Source organism: Lactuca virosa, chromosome 6 (assembly GCF_052849685.1).
Source record: "Lactuca virosa cultivar CGN04683 chromosome 6, Lactuca_virosa_CGN04683_v6, whole genome shotgun sequence".
Taxonomy (NCBI): Eukaryota; Viridiplantae; Streptophyta; class Magnoliopsida; order Asterales; family Asteraceae; genus Lactuca; species Lactuca virosa.
In genome coordinates, this window is record NC_136431.1 from 186,764,727 (window position 1) to 186,786,231 (window position 21,505).

The 21,505-nt window shown below is 34.2% G+C and overlaps 3 protein-coding genes across 3 annotated transcripts; all 3 read left to right on the top strand.

Moving 5' to 3' along the window:
* Positions 1–2,258: 2,258 nt before the first annotated feature.
* Positions 2,259–6,565, top strand: LOC145120736 (protein VACUOLELESS GAMETOPHYTES-like). Its single transcript, XM_079056537.1, has 4 exons — positions 2,259–2,385; positions 2,483–2,541; positions 5,054–5,466; positions 5,561–6,565. The coding sequence occupies exon 4, from the start codon at positions 5,619–5,621 to the stop codon at positions 6,534–6,536; it is 918 nt and encodes a 305-aa protein (XP_078912663.1). The 5' UTR covers positions 2,259–2,385; positions 2,483–2,541; positions 5,054–5,466; positions 5,561–5,618; the 3' UTR covers positions 6,537–6,565.
* A 2,673-nt stretch (positions 6,566–9,238) lies between these two features.
* On the top strand, positions 9,239–11,088 carry LOC145120811 (uncharacterized). The gene is made up of 2 exons (XM_079056604.1): positions 9,239–10,033; positions 10,119–11,088. Exons 1-2 carry the CDS (start codon positions 9,492–9,494, stop codon positions 10,924–10,926), a joined length of 1,350 nt encoding a protein of 449 aa, XP_078912730.1. The 5' UTR covers positions 9,239–9,491; the 3' UTR covers positions 10,927–11,088.
* A 3,050-nt stretch (positions 11,089–14,138) lies between these two features.
* Positions 14,139–16,051, top strand: LOC145122152 (uncharacterized). Its single transcript, XM_079057805.1, has 2 exons — positions 14,139–14,944; positions 15,019–16,051. The coding sequence occupies exons 1-2, from the start codon at positions 14,139–14,141 to the stop codon at positions 16,049–16,051; spliced, it is 1,839 nt and encodes a 612-aa protein (XP_078913931.1).
* The last annotated feature ends 5,454 nt before the right edge of the window (positions 16,052–21,505 follow it).

Here is a 21,505-nt window from a genome sequence, read left to right on the forward strand (position 1 = left end):
CTTTCTGAAAAATTCTTTAATTTCCTGTATTATTGTGAAATTTGCAATGAATACATCCTGCGGAATGAATGGTGGTATCAATGTGCAAATTGTAGATATTTTGCTCATATAAAGTGTGCCTTACATGCAGAACTTCCTTCTACTCCAAGGTAAGTAAAACTTCTTTATTTTTTTTGTGTTTTGTGTTTTGTGTTTAACGCTAGTTCTAAACAAGAGTATGATGATGATGTAAAAGGTTTGCTGCATTTTCCCATGTCAAACGCATTTACAGATCCATTGAAACTACTACATTTTGAAAAGATGACTCAAGTTGATGATGAAAAAACAAATATTAAGCATTGGAGTCATCACCATCCGTTAATCCTTACTATTGAAGCCCAAGCAAACAACATGTCTTGTAGTAGTGATATGATTGAGGTATGTCAGGGGTGTGTACGGCCCCTCACCCTACCGTACTATAGTTGCAAAGATGGATGTTCATTCACTCTCCACAAATATTGTGCCGAATTACCCACCAAATTACAACATTCACTTCACCCAAATCATTCGCTTCACTTGATAAACACACGGGAACATGTCGATAGATGTACAGGTTGTTGGGGCTATGTCAACACATTTTCATACAAATGTAAAACTTGCACGTTCAACCTCGATGTCAATTGTGCATTCCTACCCAACACCATCAAACATAAATCCCACAAGCATCTTCTTATCCAAGTTATCGATCCTGAAACTCCTTGTAATGCTTGTGACATGGGGTTTAGTGGTATAAGTTATGCTTGTAAGGCTTGTAGCTTCATATTAGGCATGAAATGTGCAATGAGGTCGCCACATACCCTTGGTCATAGGTATTGCAAAGGACATGAAATTCCATTGACGTATCCCCCAGTCATGGATCATCCTGAAGATTTCTATTGTGATATTTGTGAGGAAGAAATGCACCCTAAGCTGCCACTCTATTATTGTCACAAATGCAAAAATTCTTTTCACCTCTATTGCATTACTCGAGACGATTATAATTTAAACATTTTCCATGAGGGCACCTTGGATGTTTCATATCACAAACATCCATTAACATATGTTCGGAGAAAGAAAACGCCCAAGTACGTGTGATCTATTTGTAATCAAGATATTAATGGTTTCTTGATCCTCGAATGTCGGGCAAGAGTCTGTAATTTCAATATTTGTTTTCGGTGTCATTATACGAAGTAATGAATCATCAATCATGTAATACAATTATGAACCAAGGAAGGGCCATGTCATTGTTTTCATACATTCTTTCCGTATGTTTGTTTACATTTCTTTTGAGTCTTAAATTCAAGCGATCTTTGATAATAGTAATTACATTTTCAATTTGTAAGCCTTCTTCAAGTGGGACTTAAATAATATTGGCTTGATTCTTACTTGAATGAAGAAACCATGTCTCATGATATATTGCTATCCTTATTAGTTGATATTAGTATAATTAGTTGATATTCGTATACTAATATCAACTAATAATCTTGATACTTAAGGTGCTCTAAAAACAATGAGTTTCTAATAGATATCGACCTTAAACAACTTGATAAGCTACTCAAATTACTGAAGAATTCTTATTTGAATTCTGTAAATAAACCTGATGCTTATTAATTCATACAATATGTTCATAAAAAATAATAAACCGAGTGTCTAAAGGCCATGATTTTCTGTAATGCTTTCACATTGACCTGAAATCCTAAAGCCTTTTGGATAACAATGCTAAGTAGGCAATCATTGAAATTTCAATACATGCATTAGTCAGCCATTGAAAACATATAAAACACCATAGCCTTCACATTGATGTGATTAAGGCATAGGAGTTTATATAATGAAAATCGAATACTATGACTGACTAGGTTTCAGTTACATAACATGATAAAGAACGTTCAATCTCCAGACAATGATATTTGAATTAGTTATATGCAAGAAGGTTAGTGATACCACACAGGTTTGCTAGGTCTCTGTGATATTTTTGAAGGTTTGAACATAAATTATTGACAAAAAACAGAGATAATCATTGTGGTAGAAAGTCATATGATTGTGTTCTATCTGGATATGAACTTAACAAAAGAAAATTAAAGAACAATAAGAAGCAAGCATTTCGTCAAGCACCTTGTAGGCAAAAGCTGAAAGTACGCCTCCTATGACAGAAAAAGAAATCGACCTCTGTTACAAAATGATTGGTTTATAATTATGAAATCAGCACCATAATCCGGAGATCTGTTTATCCACCAAATCGGTTCCCTCTGAATCACAAGAAACTAACAACGTTTTCCCACCACCATTTCTATAAAAGCACAGGTACCAATTTCATAGTACCAATTTTTCAATTCGGTTTCTACAAAGCAATCTTCAATCGATTTCAAGGTTTAGTATCGTTTTCATACCATGTATTGTGCTTCTGTGTCATCTGTTATCGTAATTGTTGATTACGTTGATTTTATTACGTCTTTGATTGTTTCAGTGTCATAAGACGAATGTTTTCTTTTTATCTGGTTAGTCAAAGCTTCAAACGAACTCAAGGTCAGTAATCTTTTTTAATCAACTTGTTGTTTCTCCAATTTATATGATCTGAGTAAGCAATTTTATAGTCGTTTATATGATTTGAAGTGTGGGCCAATGCGATTGTCTCTCTGTAGTTGTATGCCCTTCTGATTCCTTGGTTCCAATTTGTATTAACCAGCTTCCTAATTACGAACAAGATTAATAAAAAACAAGAATTTATAACCCAATAAAAAACTTGTATTGCAGATAAATCATAGCAAGGTCTTGAAACAATTTCATCAAAGTGTCATTTAAGCCAAAATTGCAATAAACCCGTCATAGTAAGTATGCTGTTAAAAGATAAACCATTGTGCAGCTTGTAGCAAGCTAAAAGATCATCAACATAGTATCAAACTGTAATTTATTCATAAATAAATTCAGTTCTTTTAATGGACGCCCACATAATGCTCGACAAAATGTCTAAAAGAGATGTCTCTCTTGAATTGCATAAGAAAGGGCATGATTAGGGAGTATCTGGTCACAGTGTTCAAGTTGAAGGTTGGTCATAAGTGAATTTCTGTAGTACTTATTTCAAGTTACACTCTTCTACTAATTTATGCAAGAAAGTGGATTTCTTATCGGTTTATGCATTCATTTACTAACACGTAGTACTTATTTCAAGTGGTTAATATAAATATAAATTATCACCCACAAATTAATGTTTATGCCAACTTTAAAGTCAAACAATGTTCATTTCAACCTCAAAAATCAAATACTATATATTTATAAGTATCTTTATAAGCATGAATATAGTGTAGCCACTAAACATATAATTGCAACTCATATCATGTAACACTATAAAGAACAGTAAACATAATTAACCGTATCATGCCAAAAAAAAAAAAAAAAAAAAAAAAAAAAAAAAAAGCACCACCTTCTATGTTGTAACTCAATATTATTAGGATTTGCAATTACAGATAACAAAAGTTTATTCACTAGTCCTTAGCCTTGTACTCTGTTCCCCACCTTCTGCTGACTTTTTGTATGTATATAATAGTAGTTAATTTTTTTTTAAAAGTATTGATTTCCGCCCTTATGAAATTTAGGATGTGTGCTACAAGGCTTTTATAAGAAATATGCCTCCTATACAGAACAATTACATACATACAAAAGAGCATAAGAATCATTCAAGATTTAGTCATGATAATATTCGACAGTCATGCCATGAGATGCAAGAAAATCCGTGATGATATTGCAAATATGATATGGGATGCACAAAATTTTACTTAAATACAAATAATCGGAGAAATGTTTTTTAGTATTTACATTAATATAATTTTATGCATTACATATTTTTCTAATTAAATTTGAATCATTTTCGTACATTTCCTTATATGTCGTTTTATATTTCATAAGTAGCTTATCAGCGAGTTTTTAGCAAACGTCATATTTTATCAACTAGTTGCTAACTTTGCAGCAATCAACTAACTTTTCAGCTAGTCTGTCAAACATAGTCTTAAAGTGTGATAATTAAAATAATATAGTTAAATTCTTCAAAAATATATTATGTACTCTAATTATATAGACTCTTGAAAACCATTTTAGTATATTAAAAGAATATTATGATAGTCTACCGAATAAATGAATATGAATATATTGTGGATGAGATATTTGAAATCACAAGAGAATAAATTTTGAAATACAATCATCACTAAAATCAAACTATATACCTACGTTGTTATTTTTTTTTTAAATTATATTGATCATTTAAAGTCCTTGTGAAATCACAACTAATGCATAAAAATAATATCCATTGGCAAAACTTGTTAAACAATTTTTGTTTTTAATTTTCAATAAAGCTAAAAACAAAAGTAATCAACGACTTAAAATAAAAGGAAGGAATCTAATTATTTTCGTGAAATCATGACTAATACATACAGAAAGAGAATATAAATTGGAAAAAAGATGTATAGTAAATTTAACTTGATATATGAGAAAAGAATGTTGTAAATAGCATTTTAAAATTTATACTTGTAAGCAAAGCAATCTAAAAAAAGTTAAGTTGATTTTGGGGAAATGGTATTTTGCCTATACCCTATTTTCTATAAATTTAGTGAAGGGCTAAATATATGTCATTTTTCAAAAAACAAAGAGAGAGAAGATATGGAAGAGATTAACCATTTTAGTCATGAAAACCATCAATTAAAACTCCTCGACTATGAGACGATTGTAGGTGCTAGTGTCAATGGTGGTGATGAGAAATCAGGGTTGATTGGTTGCTATGCATGTGAAAAACCCATATCAAGTGGTGTTGCATATGCATCCAATGTCGTTACTTTCTTCATAAAGAATGTGCACAACTTCCGCTCAGTATCAACGACCCTTCCTTATATGATCATCATCTAACACTTACTGATGTGAAAAATCCATATTCCAGATCTTGGAATTGTGATGTGTGTCGTATTCTAAAGAAATCTGGGGTGTTTTCATATACTTTTGAGAAGGATAAGATATACATCTTTAAAGCTTGCATTGATTGTTGTGTTGGTAGGATTGCTCGCAAGGCTGAAGCAGATGCTATCAAGGAGGAGGCAAAGATGAAGGTTCAACATGAAGGCCATCCAGAACACACTTTAACCCTTCAGTTAAAACTGCAGCATTCCTTTGTGATGCTTGCAATACTTATAAGAATGAAGGCTTGTTCTATCAATGTGATAGTTGTCAATTTTGGATCCACAAGACTTGTGCTTCCTTAGCACCTACCATCCGACTACCCCATCACCCCAATCACGAACTTGTTCTCGTCTATTCGCTTCCAGAAATATTCTTTAATTTCCCATATTATTGTGAAATTTACAACAAATACATCCAGCGGAATGAGTGGTTGTATCATTGTGCAAATTGTAGATATTTTGTCCATATCAGGTGTGCCTTAAATGCAGAGCAAACTTCTACTACTCAAAGGTAAATTAATTTTTTTTTTTTTTTTTTTTTTGCGTTTGTGAATGCTTCTTCTGATTTATTTATTTATTTATTTATTTATTTTTTGTGGTTTCAGAGATGTCTCAAGTACTTCTTTTGTTGATAAAGACCTAAAAGATTTGTTGGAATTTCCCATGTCAGAGGCATTCACGGATCCATTAAAACTGCTACATTTGGATAAGACAATTATAGATGATGATGACACGAAGGAAATTAAACATTGGAGCCATCATCATCCATTAATACTTAATGTTATTCATCAAGTTAACAACATGTATGGTATGATCTCTAGTGATCCAATAGAGGTATGTCACGGGTGTGTACGACCCCTCTCCCTTCCATTCTATAGTTGCAAAGATGGATGTTCATTTACTCTCCACAAATATTGCACCGAGTTACCCCTCAAATTACAACATCCACTTCACCCGGATCATTCGCTTGTCTTGATAAACACAACGGGGCATGGTATAAACTATACATGCATTGGTTGTTTTAGCTACGCCAACATGTTTTTTTACAACTGTGAAACTTGCAAGTTCTACCTTGATGTCAACTGTGCATTTCTACCCAAAACCATCAAACACAAATCCCACAAGCATCCTCTTATCCAAGTTATCGATCCTGGACCTCTTTGTAACGCTTGCAACATGTGGTCTAATTGTATAAGATATGTTTGTAAGGCTTGTAGCTTCATATTAGGCATGAAATGTGCAATGAGGTCGCCACATACCCTTGGTCATAGGTATTGCAAAGGACATGAAATCCCATTGACATATCCCCCGGTCATGGATCATCTTGAAGATTTCTATTGTGATATTTGTGAGGAAGAAATGCACCCCAAGTTCCCCCTCTATTATTGTGGCAATTGCAAGAATTCTTTTCACCTTGATTGCATTAGTCGATTCGATTATTATTCAAACATTTTCAAAGAAGGCACCTTGAATGTTTCCTATCACAAACATCCATTAACATTTGTTCGGAGAAAGAAAACACCCAAGTATGTGTGTTCTGTTTGTAATCAAGATATTAATGGTTATCAGGGCCGGTCCTAAGAATCCAAATGCCCAGTACGAGTAAAAAAAGACCCTTAAGTCCTAACATGTAAGGAATATATATATATATATATATATATATATATATATATATATATATATATATATATATATATATATAACAAATGTTACGGTTTGTTAAAAAAAAAAAAAAACCGTAAGCCTTTAAGCGCTTAAAGATGTTCTTCACTTTACTCTTTTTCACTTTACTCTTTCATGTTAATGTGGGCCCCCATAAAATATATGAAGATGGACGTATGTTGTGCACTTCACTTTGCATTTGGGCCTAGTTTTCGATTGCTGAATATAGTATAAAATATAGTAAATTTTATTTTGGGCCCCACATAAAACTGGGCCCTGGACACATGCCCCACTTGCCCCTGCCCATAACCGGGCCTGATGGTTATTTGAGCCTCGAATGTCGGGCAAGAGTCTCTAATTTCAATATTTGTTATGAATGTCATTATAAGAAATTATGAATCCTCAATCATGCCATTGTTTCCATTAATTATTTCTAATATGTTGGCTGTATCTTCTTATGTGTCTTAAATTCAAGCGATCTTTGCTCATAACAATTGCATTTTTAATTTGTATGCCTTATTTAGGTATGACTTCAATAATCTTGGCTTGATTCATATTTGAAGGAAGAAACCACATGTGCCATACGCATAAAAAATTTTATCGTGATGCTGATGCTAAAAAATAATGAGTTTCTAGTTGACATCAAGCTTTAACAACTTGATATGCTATTATAATTTCTGAAGAACTCATATTTAAATTTTGTAAATAGACCTGGTGCCTATTAATTCATACAATATCTTGTTCATAAAAACTAATAATCCAAGTGTCTAAGGGCCATTCTGCAATGCTTTCACATTGACCTGAAATCCCAAAGCATTTTGCATACCAATGCTAAGTAGGAAATCATTGAAATATGAATACATGCACTAGTCGGCCAATGATACATTGTCAAAGCTTATAAAAGACCATAACCTTCTCATTGATGAAATTAAGGCATAGGAGTTTATATAATGGAAATTGAATAACATGACTTGCTAGGTTTCAGTTACATAACATGAGGAATCACATTCAATCTCTAATCAATGGTATTCGAATTACTTATACACAAGAAGTTGGTCCATTTCTCCAAAATGATTAGCTATCTACCAAAACCTGCACTCTATCCTTCTATTTTTCAATGAACAACATTCTTTCTAAATATGTTTCTGAAAAATATTTAGAACGCTATAAAAAGAAGCAGAATCCAAAATCACATTTCTAAACCATCAATATACCTGTATTGATTCTTGCTGTCACTTGGGGTTGCTCTGTTTCTCGATTTTGCTTAACATTTGAATTCCTCATTTATTCCAGCTACCTCATCTTCTAAATTAGGGGATTCGACTCAAACTCAATATGTCACAGAATTACGTCATTACTCAAATATTCCAACTACCTTAAAGCTCTTTTCTTGAGCAAAGTCTTGTTGTTTATTCCTTCGAAGTTTCATAGCTGACTTGTGTAATTGTTGTGAGGTGGCTTCTTCCTTTCGAGTCAACTTTTGACTATTTTACCCCTGGTGTTGCTTTGCTGAAATTTAACATTTCTAATGCTGCCGCATTCATGTTGTGAGATGGTTTTCTCCCTTTTAATTCAGATTTTGACCATTTTGCCCTTTGAATTGTTTTGGTGAATTTCATCTGTTTTTCTGGAGGTTACCGGAATCCTTTTTTTGCAACATCTCCCGATGATGAAAACAACAATTACCATCTTGTTGCAAATCAGTAGAGCTTTTTACTTCGTCAATTTGAATCATTAATTTAACCAAATTTGTCAAATATAATCTCTAATAAAATTACAAATACCATATCTACACCAGCATATATCATTGTTTATTGTTTGAAAGGCTAGCTACTAGAAAACCTTTTTTATGATATGAGAAATCATATCTCTTGTTCCTACAAGGTGATCTCCAACTTTCTTTGTAAAAGGATTGAGATTTATAACAATCCAAATGGTATAAGATGGTAATATATTTTGAAATTACACTATAGTAGATTGTTAGTTCATTCTACTTAAAGTAAGCTAACTAAAGTAATGTAGTTAAATTCTTAAAAAAATATATTATGTACTCTAATTATATAGACTCTTGAAAACCATTTATTATATTTATAGAATATATGATACTCAACTGCATAAATGAATATGAACATATTTTGGATGATATATGTCGATCTGAATGAGTAATTTTTGAAATACAAACATCAATAAATCAAATTATCTAAGTGATTTTTTTTCTTTCTAATCTTGTATACAGATCAATTCAAGTCCTCGTGAAAACATTATTAATAAAAATAATAAAAGTATTGGCAATACGTATTAAACGAATTCTTGTTTTTAATTTTCAATTAAGCTCAAAGAGTAATCAACGAATTAAGATAAAATAAGAATCCAATTCATTTCCTGTGACATAGAAAGAAAATTCCAATTGAAAAAATAGATGTTTGATAATTTTAACTTGATATATGAGAAAAGAATGTTGTAAATAGCATTTTAAGAACTATACTTGGAATCAAAGCAATCTCAAAAAGTTAAGTTGATTTCTCTAGTTGTGGAAATGGTATTTTGTCTCTACTTATTTTCTCAAAATTTGAAGGTTAAATATATGTCATTTTCCACATAAAAGAGAGATAAGACATGGAAGAGATTAATCACTTTAGTCATGAAAACCATCCATTAAAGCTCATCAACTCCAAGACAATTGTTGGTGTTAGTTTTGATGGTGGTGATAAAACACCACAAGTGATTGGCTGCTATGCATGTGAAAAACCCATATCAAGTGGTTTTGCATATGCTTGCATCCAATGTCGCTACTTTCTCCATAAAGCATGCACACAACTTCCCCCTACTATCAATGACCCTTCCTTATATCATCACCCTCTAACACTTACTGATATGAAAAATACAGATTCTAGATCAAGACAATGTGATGTGTGTCGTATTCGAAAGACACCCGGAGTGTTTTCCTATATCTTTATTAAGGATAATAAATACACCTTTGCAGCTTGCATTGATTGTTGTGTTGCTAGAATTTATCTCAAGGCTGAAGCTGATGCTATCAAGGAGGAGGCAAAGATCAAGGTTCAACACGAAGGCCATCCACACCACACTTTAACCCTACAGTTAAGACCTGCTGCATTCCGGTGTGATGCTTGCAATTCTAAGGATGAAGGCTTGTTCTATGAGTGTGATAGTTGTGACTTCTGGATCCACAAGACTTGTGCTTCCTTAGCCTCTACTATCAATCTTCCCCATCACCCTAATCACCCACTTGTTCTCGTCTATTCACTTTCTGAAAAATTCTTTAATTTCCCATATTATTGTGAAATTTGCAACGAATACATCCTGCGGAATGAATGGTTGTATCAATGTGCAAATTGTAGATATTTTGCTCATATAAAGTGTGCCTTACATTCAGAACTTCCTTCTACTCCAAGGTAAGTAAAACTTCTTTACTTTTTTTTTATATATATTTTGTGTTTGTGTTGAACGCTAGTTCTAAACAAGATTATGTGGTTGCAGAGATGATGAGGATGAAAATGGTTTGCTGCATTTTCCCATGTCAGATGCATTTACAGATCCATTGAAACTGCTACATTTCGAAAAGATGAGTCGAGTTGATGATGAAAAAACTAAGATTAAGCATTGGAGTCATCACCATCCATTAATCCTTACTGTTGAAGCCCAAGCAAACAACATGTCTTGTAATAGTGATCTGATAGAGGTATGTCAGGGGTGTGTACGACCCCTCACCCTACCGTACTATAGTTGCAAAGATGGATGTTCATTCACTCTCCACAAATATTGTGCCGAATTACCCATCAAATTACAACATTCACTTCACCCAAATCATTCGCTTCACTTGATAAACACACGGGAACATGTCGATAGATGTAAAGATTGTTGGGGCTATGTCAACACATTTTTATACAAATGTAAAACTTGCACGTTCAACCTCGATGTCAACTGTGCATTTCTACCCAACACCATCAAACATAAATCCCACAAGCATCCTCTTATCCAAGTTATCGATACTGAGACTCCTTGTAATGCTTGTGACATGGGGTTTAGTGGTATAAGTTATGCTTGTAAGGCTTGCGACTTCTTATTAGACATGTTTTGTGCAATTAGATCGCCACATTCCCTTGGTCACAGGTATTGCAAAGGACATGAAATCCCATTGACGTATCCCCAGTCATGGATCATCCTGAAGATTTCTATTGTGATATCTGTGAGGAAGAAATGCACCCCAAGCTCCCCCTTTATTATTGCCACAGATGCAAAAATTCCTTTCACCTCTATTGCATTACTCGAGACGATTATAATTTAAATATTTTCCACGAGGGCACCTTGAATGTTTCATATCACAAACATCCATTAACATTTGTTCGGAGAAAGAAAACGCCCAAGTACGTGTGTTCTATTTGTAATCAAGATATTAATGGTTTTTTGATCCTCGAATGTCGGGCAAGAGTCTGTGGTTTCAATATATGCTTTGGTTGTCATTATGGTAGGAAATATTGAAGGGCCATACCATTATTTCAATAAATTATATGTTGGCTTCCTCTTCTTCTTCTTCTTCTTCTTCTTCTTCTTCTTGTCTAATATCAAGCACTTTGTGCTCGTAGAAAACTTGTGTATATATTTTTTCAATCTGTATACCTTCTCCAAGTTTGGCTTGAAGAACCATTTCAAATCACAACAATTTGCAATAGTACACCTGAACTGGATTCACTATATATAACCTACATGTTTTTAAGTTAGATCCATTACAATCTTGTCTTTTATTTGGAGACATGCACATGACCAAATAAAATCAAAGAAGAATACGACACAAACATTACATCAAGCACCTGGTAGACAGAAGACGAAAGCACACATCCATTCATGGAGAAGAAAGCGACATCTGTCTTTTTAAGCAAGAAAATAAAAAGTCTAACACTAAAAACAACATAAAGAACTTGGGATTATCAAGTAAACTTTTCATGGATTTCCCTTTAACATGACCAATTTAACACCACTAACTTGAATAAACCTCACTAACAGTCTGGCATTGTTTCATGATGGGAATTAAGTTACAGATTTTGGGGAAGATTGGGTTATGTATAATTATGTGTAATTACGTACAGATTCACGAATCCAATAAACACATAAGCTATTTCTGATTGGTTGCAATTTAATCTGGACTTGAAATTACCTGAAATTACACTTCATGCTTTCGTGCTATTAAAAACCGCATGAAATCCCTTTATGTTGAAATTCACTTTTTTTTAAACAGAAAACTAGCTAACCTACTCCTATATACAACCTACCTCTCCTAAGAAACTTGAACTCATAGACCTTTCATTTGAGAGAGTCGCTTACATTTATGAAGATGGAATTTCGAGCTTTTTCTAATAATGTAATTCTCACTTGTTCAATTTAAATCATTAAATTTAAAACCAAAGTTGTCAAATATAATTTGATATAAAGTTACAATGGGAGAATTTTATATATACCCTCGATAACTTGTCATGGATTTCTCTTAACAGGACACATTTAACACCAATGATTTATGAAATAACTGTGAAATAAACATCACTAACAAGCTGCTTCTCTGACATCGTTGGCATCGTTTCCTGATGGGAATTAAATTCAGATTTGGGGAAGATTGGGTGTCTGTATAAATCTTGAACTTAAATTACAGATTCACGAATTCAATAAACACATAATCTGGACTTGAAATTACCTGAAATTACTCTCATGCTTTTGTGCTATTTAAACTTCAATTATTTCTAATAATGTAATCTTGTCACTTGCTTATTTAAATCATTAAAACCAAAGTTGTGAAATATAATTTGACATAAAATTATAAAAAACCATATTAACTCTGAAATATATCATTTGTTAGTTGTTTGAAAGGCTAGCTACCAGAGGCCTTTTTTAAGGTAGGATAAAATCATCTCTCATTTTTACCATGGTCATGTCCAACTCTGTTTGTAAAAGGGTTGAGGTTTATAACAATCGAAATGGTATAAGATGGTAATATATTTGGACATTACACTATCATAAATTCTTATTTTATTAGACTTACTGTGTGATAAATGAGTAAGATAGTTAAATTCTTCAAAAAATAATATTATGTACTTGACAACGAGTTTAATCTATTTAAAGAATATTATTATAGTATAGATTTTTTTTTACAGCAGCAACGAAACATTCATTTACAACAGCTCTAGCAAGAAGCGAGAGAAGCAAACAAGGCATTACATACTTTGAATAAGATTTTTTACCCACTCGGTCTAATTAAGAATACAATTGTCTTTTCTAGACTTGATCCATAAAAAAGATCAAGAATCCACCCAATCGAGCAACTCATCAGCGGTTTTTTTTTTTTTTTTTTTTTTTTTTTTTTTTGAAAAAGAAGGTCAAATTGTTCCTAAACATCCAAATGCCCCCCACAAACAGCATCCGACCACCAAAGACCCACTCTATACCAAAACTGTTAGGAGAGATAGGAATCTTGGAATAGATGCCCAAATTCCATCTCAGAGTGATTCCATTGTGTGGTAATCTCTAAATGAGGACATATTTTAATAGGGGAAAGAGAATTCCAGAGGGTAATCGAGCTAAAGGATTGGAGATAGGATTGATCAATAAACTTTATAAACGATCTAACACTGAACTCATCAAAGCAAAATCCAATAGCCAACCTATCAGCTTGATTTCCTACCCAAAAAAATGTATTCAAACATTACCCACTTTCCATTATGAAGAATCTAGAAGGATTAGAGCTGATAAAACCCCCATCTGGACCATAGATTGCATTGATGACCTCGACCAATTTGAAATTTTGATCATAGAGGACACTACATCGCCATTTTGCTAGAAGGGCTCAGTTAGCTCCAAAAAGGCTACCAAGAAATCTCTTCTTAGGGTTTTTAGGGATTAATGACCATCTTTGGAGTTTTAAAGGAGGAAAAATAGTACGTACTTATAAATGAATATGAATATATTGTGGACAGTAATTTTTGAAATACAAACATCACTAAAATCAAATTATGTATGTGATTTTTTGTTTTTCGTTTTAATTTTGTATATAGATCAATTAAAGTCCTTGTGAGAATATTAATAATAATAAAAGCATTGGCAAGACATGTTAAACGAAATCTTTGTTTTTACTTTTCAGTTAAGCTCAAAAAGTAATCAATGTATTAAGATAAAATGAAGAAATCCAATATTTTCGTGTGATAATAGAAAAAAAATTCCAATTGGAAAAAGAGATGTTTGGTAATTTTAACTTGATATATGAGAAAAGAATGTTGTAAATATCATTTTAAAAACTATACTTGGAATCAAAGCAATCTAAAAAACTTAAGTTCATTTCTCTAGTTGTGGAAATGGTATTTTGCCTCTACCTCATTTTCTATAAATTTTAGGGTTAAGTATAAGTCATTTTCACACAAAAAAGAGAGAGAGAGAGAGAGAGAGAGAGAGAGAGAGAGAGAGAGAGAGAGAGAGAGAGAGAGAGAGAGAGAGAGAGAGAGAGAGAGAGAGAGAGAGATGGAAGAGATTAATCATTTTAGTCATAAAAACCATCCATTAAAGCTCCTCAATTCTCACACGATTGTAAGTGCTACTGTTGGTGGTGATGAAGAGAAACCAAAATTCATTGAATGCTACGTATGTGGAAAACCCATATCAAGTGGCTTTGCATATGGTTGCATCCAATGTCGTTACTTTCTGCATAAAGAATGTGCACAACTTCCGCCAACTTTCAACGACCCTTCCTTATATAACCATCTTCTAACACTTACTCCTTTGAATTCTACATCTTCCAGATCATGGCGTTGTGATGTGTGTCGTATTCAAAAGAAACCTGGTGTGTTTTCGTATAACTTTTCCAAGGACGGTAAGTGCATCTTTGCAGCTTGCATTGATTGTTGTGTTGTTAGGATTGCTTGTAAGGTTGAAGCGGATGCTATCAAGGAGGAGGCAACAATCAAGGTTCAACATGAAGGCCATCCACAACACACTTTAACCCTTCAGTTAAAACATGCAGCATTCCTTTGTGATGCTTGCAATACTTATAAGAATGAAGGCTTGTTCTATCAATGTGATAGTTGTCACTTTTGGATCCATAAGACTTGTGTTTCCTTAGCACCTACCATCCACCTAACCAATCACCCCAATCATGAACTTGTTCTCATCTATTCGCTTCCAGAAATATTCTTTAATTTCTTCTACTATTGTGAAGTTTGCAACAAATACATCCAGCGGAATGAGTGGTTGTATCATTGTGCAAATTGTAGATATTTTGTCCATATCAGGTGTGCCTTAAATGCAGGGCAAACTTCTACTACTCAAAGGTAAATTAAACTTCCTTTTTATGCGTTTGTGCATGCTTCTTCTGATTTATTTATTTATTTTTTTGTGGTTTCAGAGATGTCTTAAGTACTTCTTTTGTTGATGAAGACCTAAAAGATTTGTTGGAATTTCCCATGTCAAAGGCATTCACGGATCCATTAAAACTGCTACATTTGGATAAGACAATTATGGATGATGATGACACGAAGGAAATTACACATTGGAGCCACAATCATCCATTAATACATAATGTTGTTCATCAAGTTAACAACATGTGTGGTATGATCTCTAGTGATCCAATAGAGGTATGTCACGGGTGTGTGCGACCCCTCTCCCTTCCGTTCTATAGTTGCAAAGATGGATGTTCATTTACTCTCCACAAATATTGCACCGAGTTACCCCTCAAATTACAACATCCACTTCACCCGGATCATTCTCTTGTCTTGATAAACACAACGGGACATGGTATAAACTATAAATGCATTGGTTGTTTTAGCTACGGCAACACGTTTTTGTACAACTGTGAAACTTGCAAGTTCTACCTTGATGTCAATTGTGCATTTCTACCCAAAACCATCAAACACAAATCCCACAAGCATCCTCTTATCCAAGTTATTGATCCTGAACCTCTTTGTAGCGCATGTGACAAATATTCGAACGGTATAAGCTATGCTTGTAAGCCTTGCGACTTCATATTAGACATGTATTGTGCAATGAGGTCACCACATTCCCTTGCTCATAGGTATTGCAAAGGACATGAAATCTCATTGATGTATCCCCCAATCATGGATCATCCAGAAGATTTCTATTGTGATATTTGTGAGATTGAAATGCACCCTAAGTTCCCACTCTATTATTGTCACAAATGCAAAAATTCTTTTCATCTTGATTGCATTAGTCGAATCGATTGGCATGCAAACATGTTGTACAAGGGCATAAGAAATGTTTCCTATCATAAACATCCATTAACATTTGTTCGGAGAAAGAAAACGCCAAAGTATGTGTGTTCTGTTTGTAATCAAGATATTAATGGTTATTTGAGCCTCGAATGTCGGGCAAGAGTCTGTAATTTCAATATTTGTTATGAATGTCATTATAAGAAATTATGAATCCTCAATCATGCCATTGTTTCCATTAATTATTTCTAATATGTTGGCTTTATCTTCTTATGTTTCTTAAATTCAAGCAATCTTTGCTCATAACAATTAAAATTTTAATTTGTATGCCTTATTTAGGTATGACTTCAATAATCTTGGCTTCATTCTTATTTGAAGGACGAAACCATATGTCCCATACGCATAAAAAAAGTTTATCGTGATGCTGATGCTAAAAAAATAATGAGTTTCTAGTTGACATCAAGCTTTAACAACTTGATACACTATTATAATTTCTGAAGAACTCATATTTAAATTTTGTAAATAGACCTAGTGCCTATTAATTCATACAATATATTGTTCATAAAAACTAATAATCCAAGTGTCTAAGGGCCATTTTGCAATGCTTTCACATTGACCTGAAATCCCAAAGCATTTTTCATACCAATGCTAAGTAGGAAATCAATGAAATATGATTACATGCACTAGTCGGCCAATGATACATTTTCAAAGCTTATAAAAGACCATAACCTTCTCATTGATGAAATTAAGGCATAGGAGTTTATATAATGGAAATTGAATACCATGACTTGCTAGGTTTCAGTGACATAACATGAGGAATCACATTCAATCTCTAATCAATGGTATTCGAATTAGTTATACACCAGAAGGTTATTGATACCACATACGTTTGCTACATGGGGGCATTGAGGGGGGTACAGTGGGCAGTTGCACAGGACCAATTTTGCCTCTACCTTATTTTATATAAACTTAAGGAAGGGCTAAATATATGTCATTTAAAAAAAAAGAGATACGATATGGAAGAGATTAACCATTTTAGTCATAAAAGCCATCCATTAAAGCTCCTCGACTCTGAGACGATTATAGGTGCTAGTGTCAATGGTGGTGATGAGAAATCAGGGTTGATTGGTTGCTATGTATGTGAAAAACCCATATCAAGTATTTTGCATATGCTTGCTTCCAATGTCGTTACTTTCTGCATAAAGCATGTGCACAACTTCCGCTCACTATCAACGACCCTTCCTTATATCATCATCATCTAAAACTTACTGATTTGAATGATCTAGATTCCAAATATTGGCAATGTGAGGTGTGTCGTATTCAAAAAAAATCTGGGGTGTTTTCATATACTTTTGAAATGGATTATATATACATCTTCATAGATTTCATTGATTGTTGTGTTACTAGAATTGATCTCAAGGCTGAAGCTGGTGCAATCAAGGAGCAGGCAAAGATAAAGGTTAAACATGCAGGCAACCCACAACACACTTTAAGCCTCGAATTAAGACTTGCTGCAATATTTTGTGATGCTTGCAAAACTAAGGATGAAGGCTTATTCTATGAGTGTGATAGTGGTGACTTTTGGATACACAAGACTTGTGCTTCCTTAGCGCCTACCATCTATCTACCTCATCACCCTAATCACGAACTTGTTCTCGTTTATTCGCTTCCAGAAATATTCTTTAATTTCTCATATTATTGTGAAATTTGCAACAAATACATCCAGCGGAATTAGTGGTTGTATCTTTGTGCAAATTGCAGATTTTTTGCACATGTAAAGTGTGTCTTGCATGCAGAACGTCCATCAACACCATGGTAAATAAAACTTCTTTACTTTCTTTTTGGTGTGTGTTTGTGAATTCTTGTTCTAATCAAGATTATGTGGTTTCAGAGATGGTCTGAGTACTGTTAATGAAGATGAAAATGGTTTGCTGCATTTTCCCATGTCAAACCAATTTACAGATCCATTGAAACTACTATATTTTGAAAAGATGACTCAAGATGATGATGAAACAACTAATATTAACCATTGGAGTCATGAACATCCATTAATCCTTCATGTTCAACCTCAACCTACACCTAACTACATGTCTGGTTGTAGTGATCCAATTGAGGTATGTCACGGGTGTGTACGACCCCTCTCCCATCCATACTATACTTGCAAAGATGGATGTTCATTCGCTCTCCACAGATATTGCGCCGACTTACCACTCAAATCACAGCATCCACTTCACCCTGATCATTCACTTGCCTTGATAAACACAATGCGACATAAGAACTACTATAAATGCACTGGTTGTCGTAGCTTTAGTAACACATTTTTATACAGATGTGAAACTTGTGAGTTCAACCTCGATGTCAACTGTGCATTTCTACCGAACCACATCAAACATAAATCCCACAAACATCCTCTTATCCAAGTTATCGATCCTAAACCCATTTGTAACGCATGCAACAAGTGGTTTAAGGGTATAAGTTATGCTTGTAAGGCTTGTAGCTTCACCTTGGACATGTATTGTGCAATGAGAATGACAGATTCCCTTAGTCATATGTATTGCAAGGGACATGAAATCCCATTGACGTATCCCTCGGTCATGGATCACCTGGAAGATTTCTATTTTGATATTTGTGAGAAAGAAATGCATACCAAGTTCCCCCTCTATTATTGTCAAAAATGCAAAAATTCTTTTCATCTTGATTGCATTAGTCGAGTCGATTATTATGCAAACATTTTACGCGAGGGCACCTTGAATGATTCATGTCACAAAGATCCATTAACATTTGTTTGGAGAAAGAAAACGCCCAAGTATGTGTGTTCTAATTGTAATCAAGATATTAATGGTTATTTCATCCTCGAATGTCGGGCAAGAGTCTATAATTTCAGTATTTGTTATGCTTGCCATATTAATAAGTACTAAATCATCAATCTTGTAATACGATTAGGAAATAAGGAAGGGCCCTGTCATTGTTTCCATTAATTATTTCTGTATGTTGGTTTTCACTTCCTATGAGTCTTAAATTCCAACGATTTTGTTCATAGTAATTACATTTTCAATTTGTATGCCTTCTTCTAGTGTGACTTAAATAATTTTGGCTTGATTCTTATTTGAATGAAGAAATGACATGTCCCATAAGCAGATAAATTGTTATCCTGATGCTTGCGGTGCTCCAAAAATGATGAGTTTCTAATAGATATCAACCCTTAACAACTCTATAAGCTATTCAAATTACTGAAGAGTTCTTATTTGAATTCTATAAATAAACCTAATGTCTATTTATTCATACAATATGTTGTTCATAAAAACTAATAACCCGCATGGCTAAAGGCCATGATTTTCTGCAATGCTTCTGAAATCCTAAAGCCTTTTGGATACCAATGTTAAGTAGGAAATAATTGAAATTTGAATACATGAACTAGTCGGCCATTGGAAACTTATAAAAGACCATAGCCTTCACATTGATGTAATTAATGCATTATTTAATGGAAATTGAATACCATGACTTATGAGGTTTTAGTTACATAACATGAGGAATCACAATCAATCTCCAGTCAATTATATTTGAATTAGTTATATGCAAGAAGGTTAGTGATACGGCACTAGTTTCCTAGGTCTCTGTGATCTTTTTGAAGGTTTGAACATAAACTACTAACAAAAAGCAGTGAAAATCAATGTGGCCTAAATAGTGATGTCAACGGGGGCAAACGGGACGGAGATTGCATCCCCCGCCCCCACCCCCAAAATTTTCCCGTTCCCCTGCCCCCACCCCCGCCCCCAAAATCTCCATCCTTTCCACCCCCGCCCCCGAATTCCCTTTCTGACCCCCGCCCCTGTTCCCCCGCCCCCGATTGATTTTGGGCTACCTTATTTGGGCTAAAAGAAGTTTTTGTTTAGGCTAAAAGAAACTATTTTTTGGGTAACAAATAGATATTTATAACATAATTTTACATGTTACAAACAACTTAAAAACATGTTTTTTGTTGAATTTTTGTACGTAAAAATCATTTTATTGTTTATTATATTTATATAATTAATATATGTTAATTTATATAATTTATTAACGGGGCCCCCACGGGGGTTTTGGGAGGGGACTACCAACCCCTGCCCCCGCCCCCGAAATTAAAACGGGGGTTAACCTTGCCACCGCCCCCGCCCCCGTCCCCGATTTTTTTCAAAAAATGCCCCCATACGGGACGGGGACCCCTACGGGATCGGGGTCCCATGGGACTTTTTGACATCCCTAGGCCTAAACTCATATGATTCTGTTGTATGTGGATATGAGCATAACTAAATAAAATCAAAGAGCAATAAGATGCAAGCATTTTATCTAGCTCGTAGTACACATCTACCGATGGAAAAATACCATCTCTAAACCATCAAAATACCTTTAGACTAATTGGGGTATGGTTTAAATTTGATTACCCTTTGGTGCTGCTCCAATTTTCATTTTTTTTTCACTTGGGGCTGCTCTTTTTCTCGATTTTGATTAACATTCGGGGCTACTCAGTTTTTCAAACAGAAAGACCTAAAGAAAATTGGAGTTATGCTTTATCTCATACTTGAATTCCGACTACCTCATCCACCAAATTAAGGGTTTCGATTCAAATCTCAATATGTTACAGAAGCAAATCGATAAATGATAAAACATACCCTTAAAGCTCTTTTCTTAAATATATTACAAAAACAAATCGATAATTGAAAAAACACACTAAATGGACGATAATACCCTTACTTCTAAATGTTAGGATATGTCACAATTCACACGTTAAGGTTTACAATCGCAGGTTTCCCTCTTCCTCACGATGGATTAACATTGAAGTCGTCATCCTTCTTCAACTGTTATTTGCAATCACACGCATAAGGTAATTGTACTTGGACCCTATTCTAATTTTCCCTCTCTCCAACTTCGTTCATGCTTTTGACTAATTTCTTTCAAATCAGTAATTGGAAATAGGGCATGATCTGCAGTTGTCAAAGACATTATTTTTCTTGATTTTGTTACATTCATGTTGTGAGATGGTTTTCTCCCTGATAATACAGATTTTGTTTTTTTTTGGCCCTTAAATTGTTGCAAATCATCCCAATTTTTTGTCATCACTCTTCACGGATGAAAGTGAGGCAAGACCTTGACTTTTATTTGTAGCACCTGGTTCCTGGTATGTATTTTATTTGAGTATTTTGTATTTTTGGCCTGGGACTCGGCGAGTTGAAGGACCAACTCGTCGAGTAGAAACGGATTTGACTTGGGATTTAAAAGACGGACTCGTCGAGTCGGCTGCAGACTCGACGAGTAGGCTCTGACTGGACAAAAACCCTAATCTGAGGGTTTGCACCCTATTTAATCATCTCATTCAGCCCCCACTCGTCCCTATTGCTTCCAGAAACCCTCCATAGTGAACCCTAATTGTGTGTGTGAAGATCTAAGGCATTTGTGGTGATTTTGGTGGTTTGATCACAAGGAAGAAGGAAGAACTTAGAGGGATCAAGAGAAGACCAAAGGAGTCCTTGTTGGTTCATCATTTGCAGTCTCCAGAAGGTATAAAGTCTATACCTTGCTTGTTCTTTTGTTAGATCCCTTTTTGGGGAAATTTAGGGCTTTTAAGCCATATTTTGTAACCAACCATGATTGGAAGCATGGTTGGGGGGTCAAGGCTTCGGATCTAGGACC

Coding starts and splice junctions, on each gene's coding strand:
- LOC145122152 (XM_079057805.1), top strand. CDS start 14,139: ATGGAAGAGATTAATCATTTTAGTCATAAAAACCATCCATTAAAGCTC. Junction 14,945..15,018: donor CAAACTTCTACTACTCAAAG/GTAAATTAAACT, acceptor TTGTGGTTTCAG/AGATGTCTTAAGTACTTCTT.
- LOC145120736 (XM_079056537.1), top strand. CDS start 5,619: ATGTCAGAGGCATTCACGGATCCATTAAAACTGCTACATTTGGATAAG.
- LOC145120811 (XM_079056604.1), top strand. CDS start 9,492: ATGAAAAATACAGATTCTAGATCAAGACAATGTGATGTGTGTCGTATT. Junction 10,034..10,118: donor GAACTTCCTTCTACTCCAAG/GTAAGTAAAACT, acceptor ATGTGGTTGCAG/AGATGATGAGGATGAAAATG.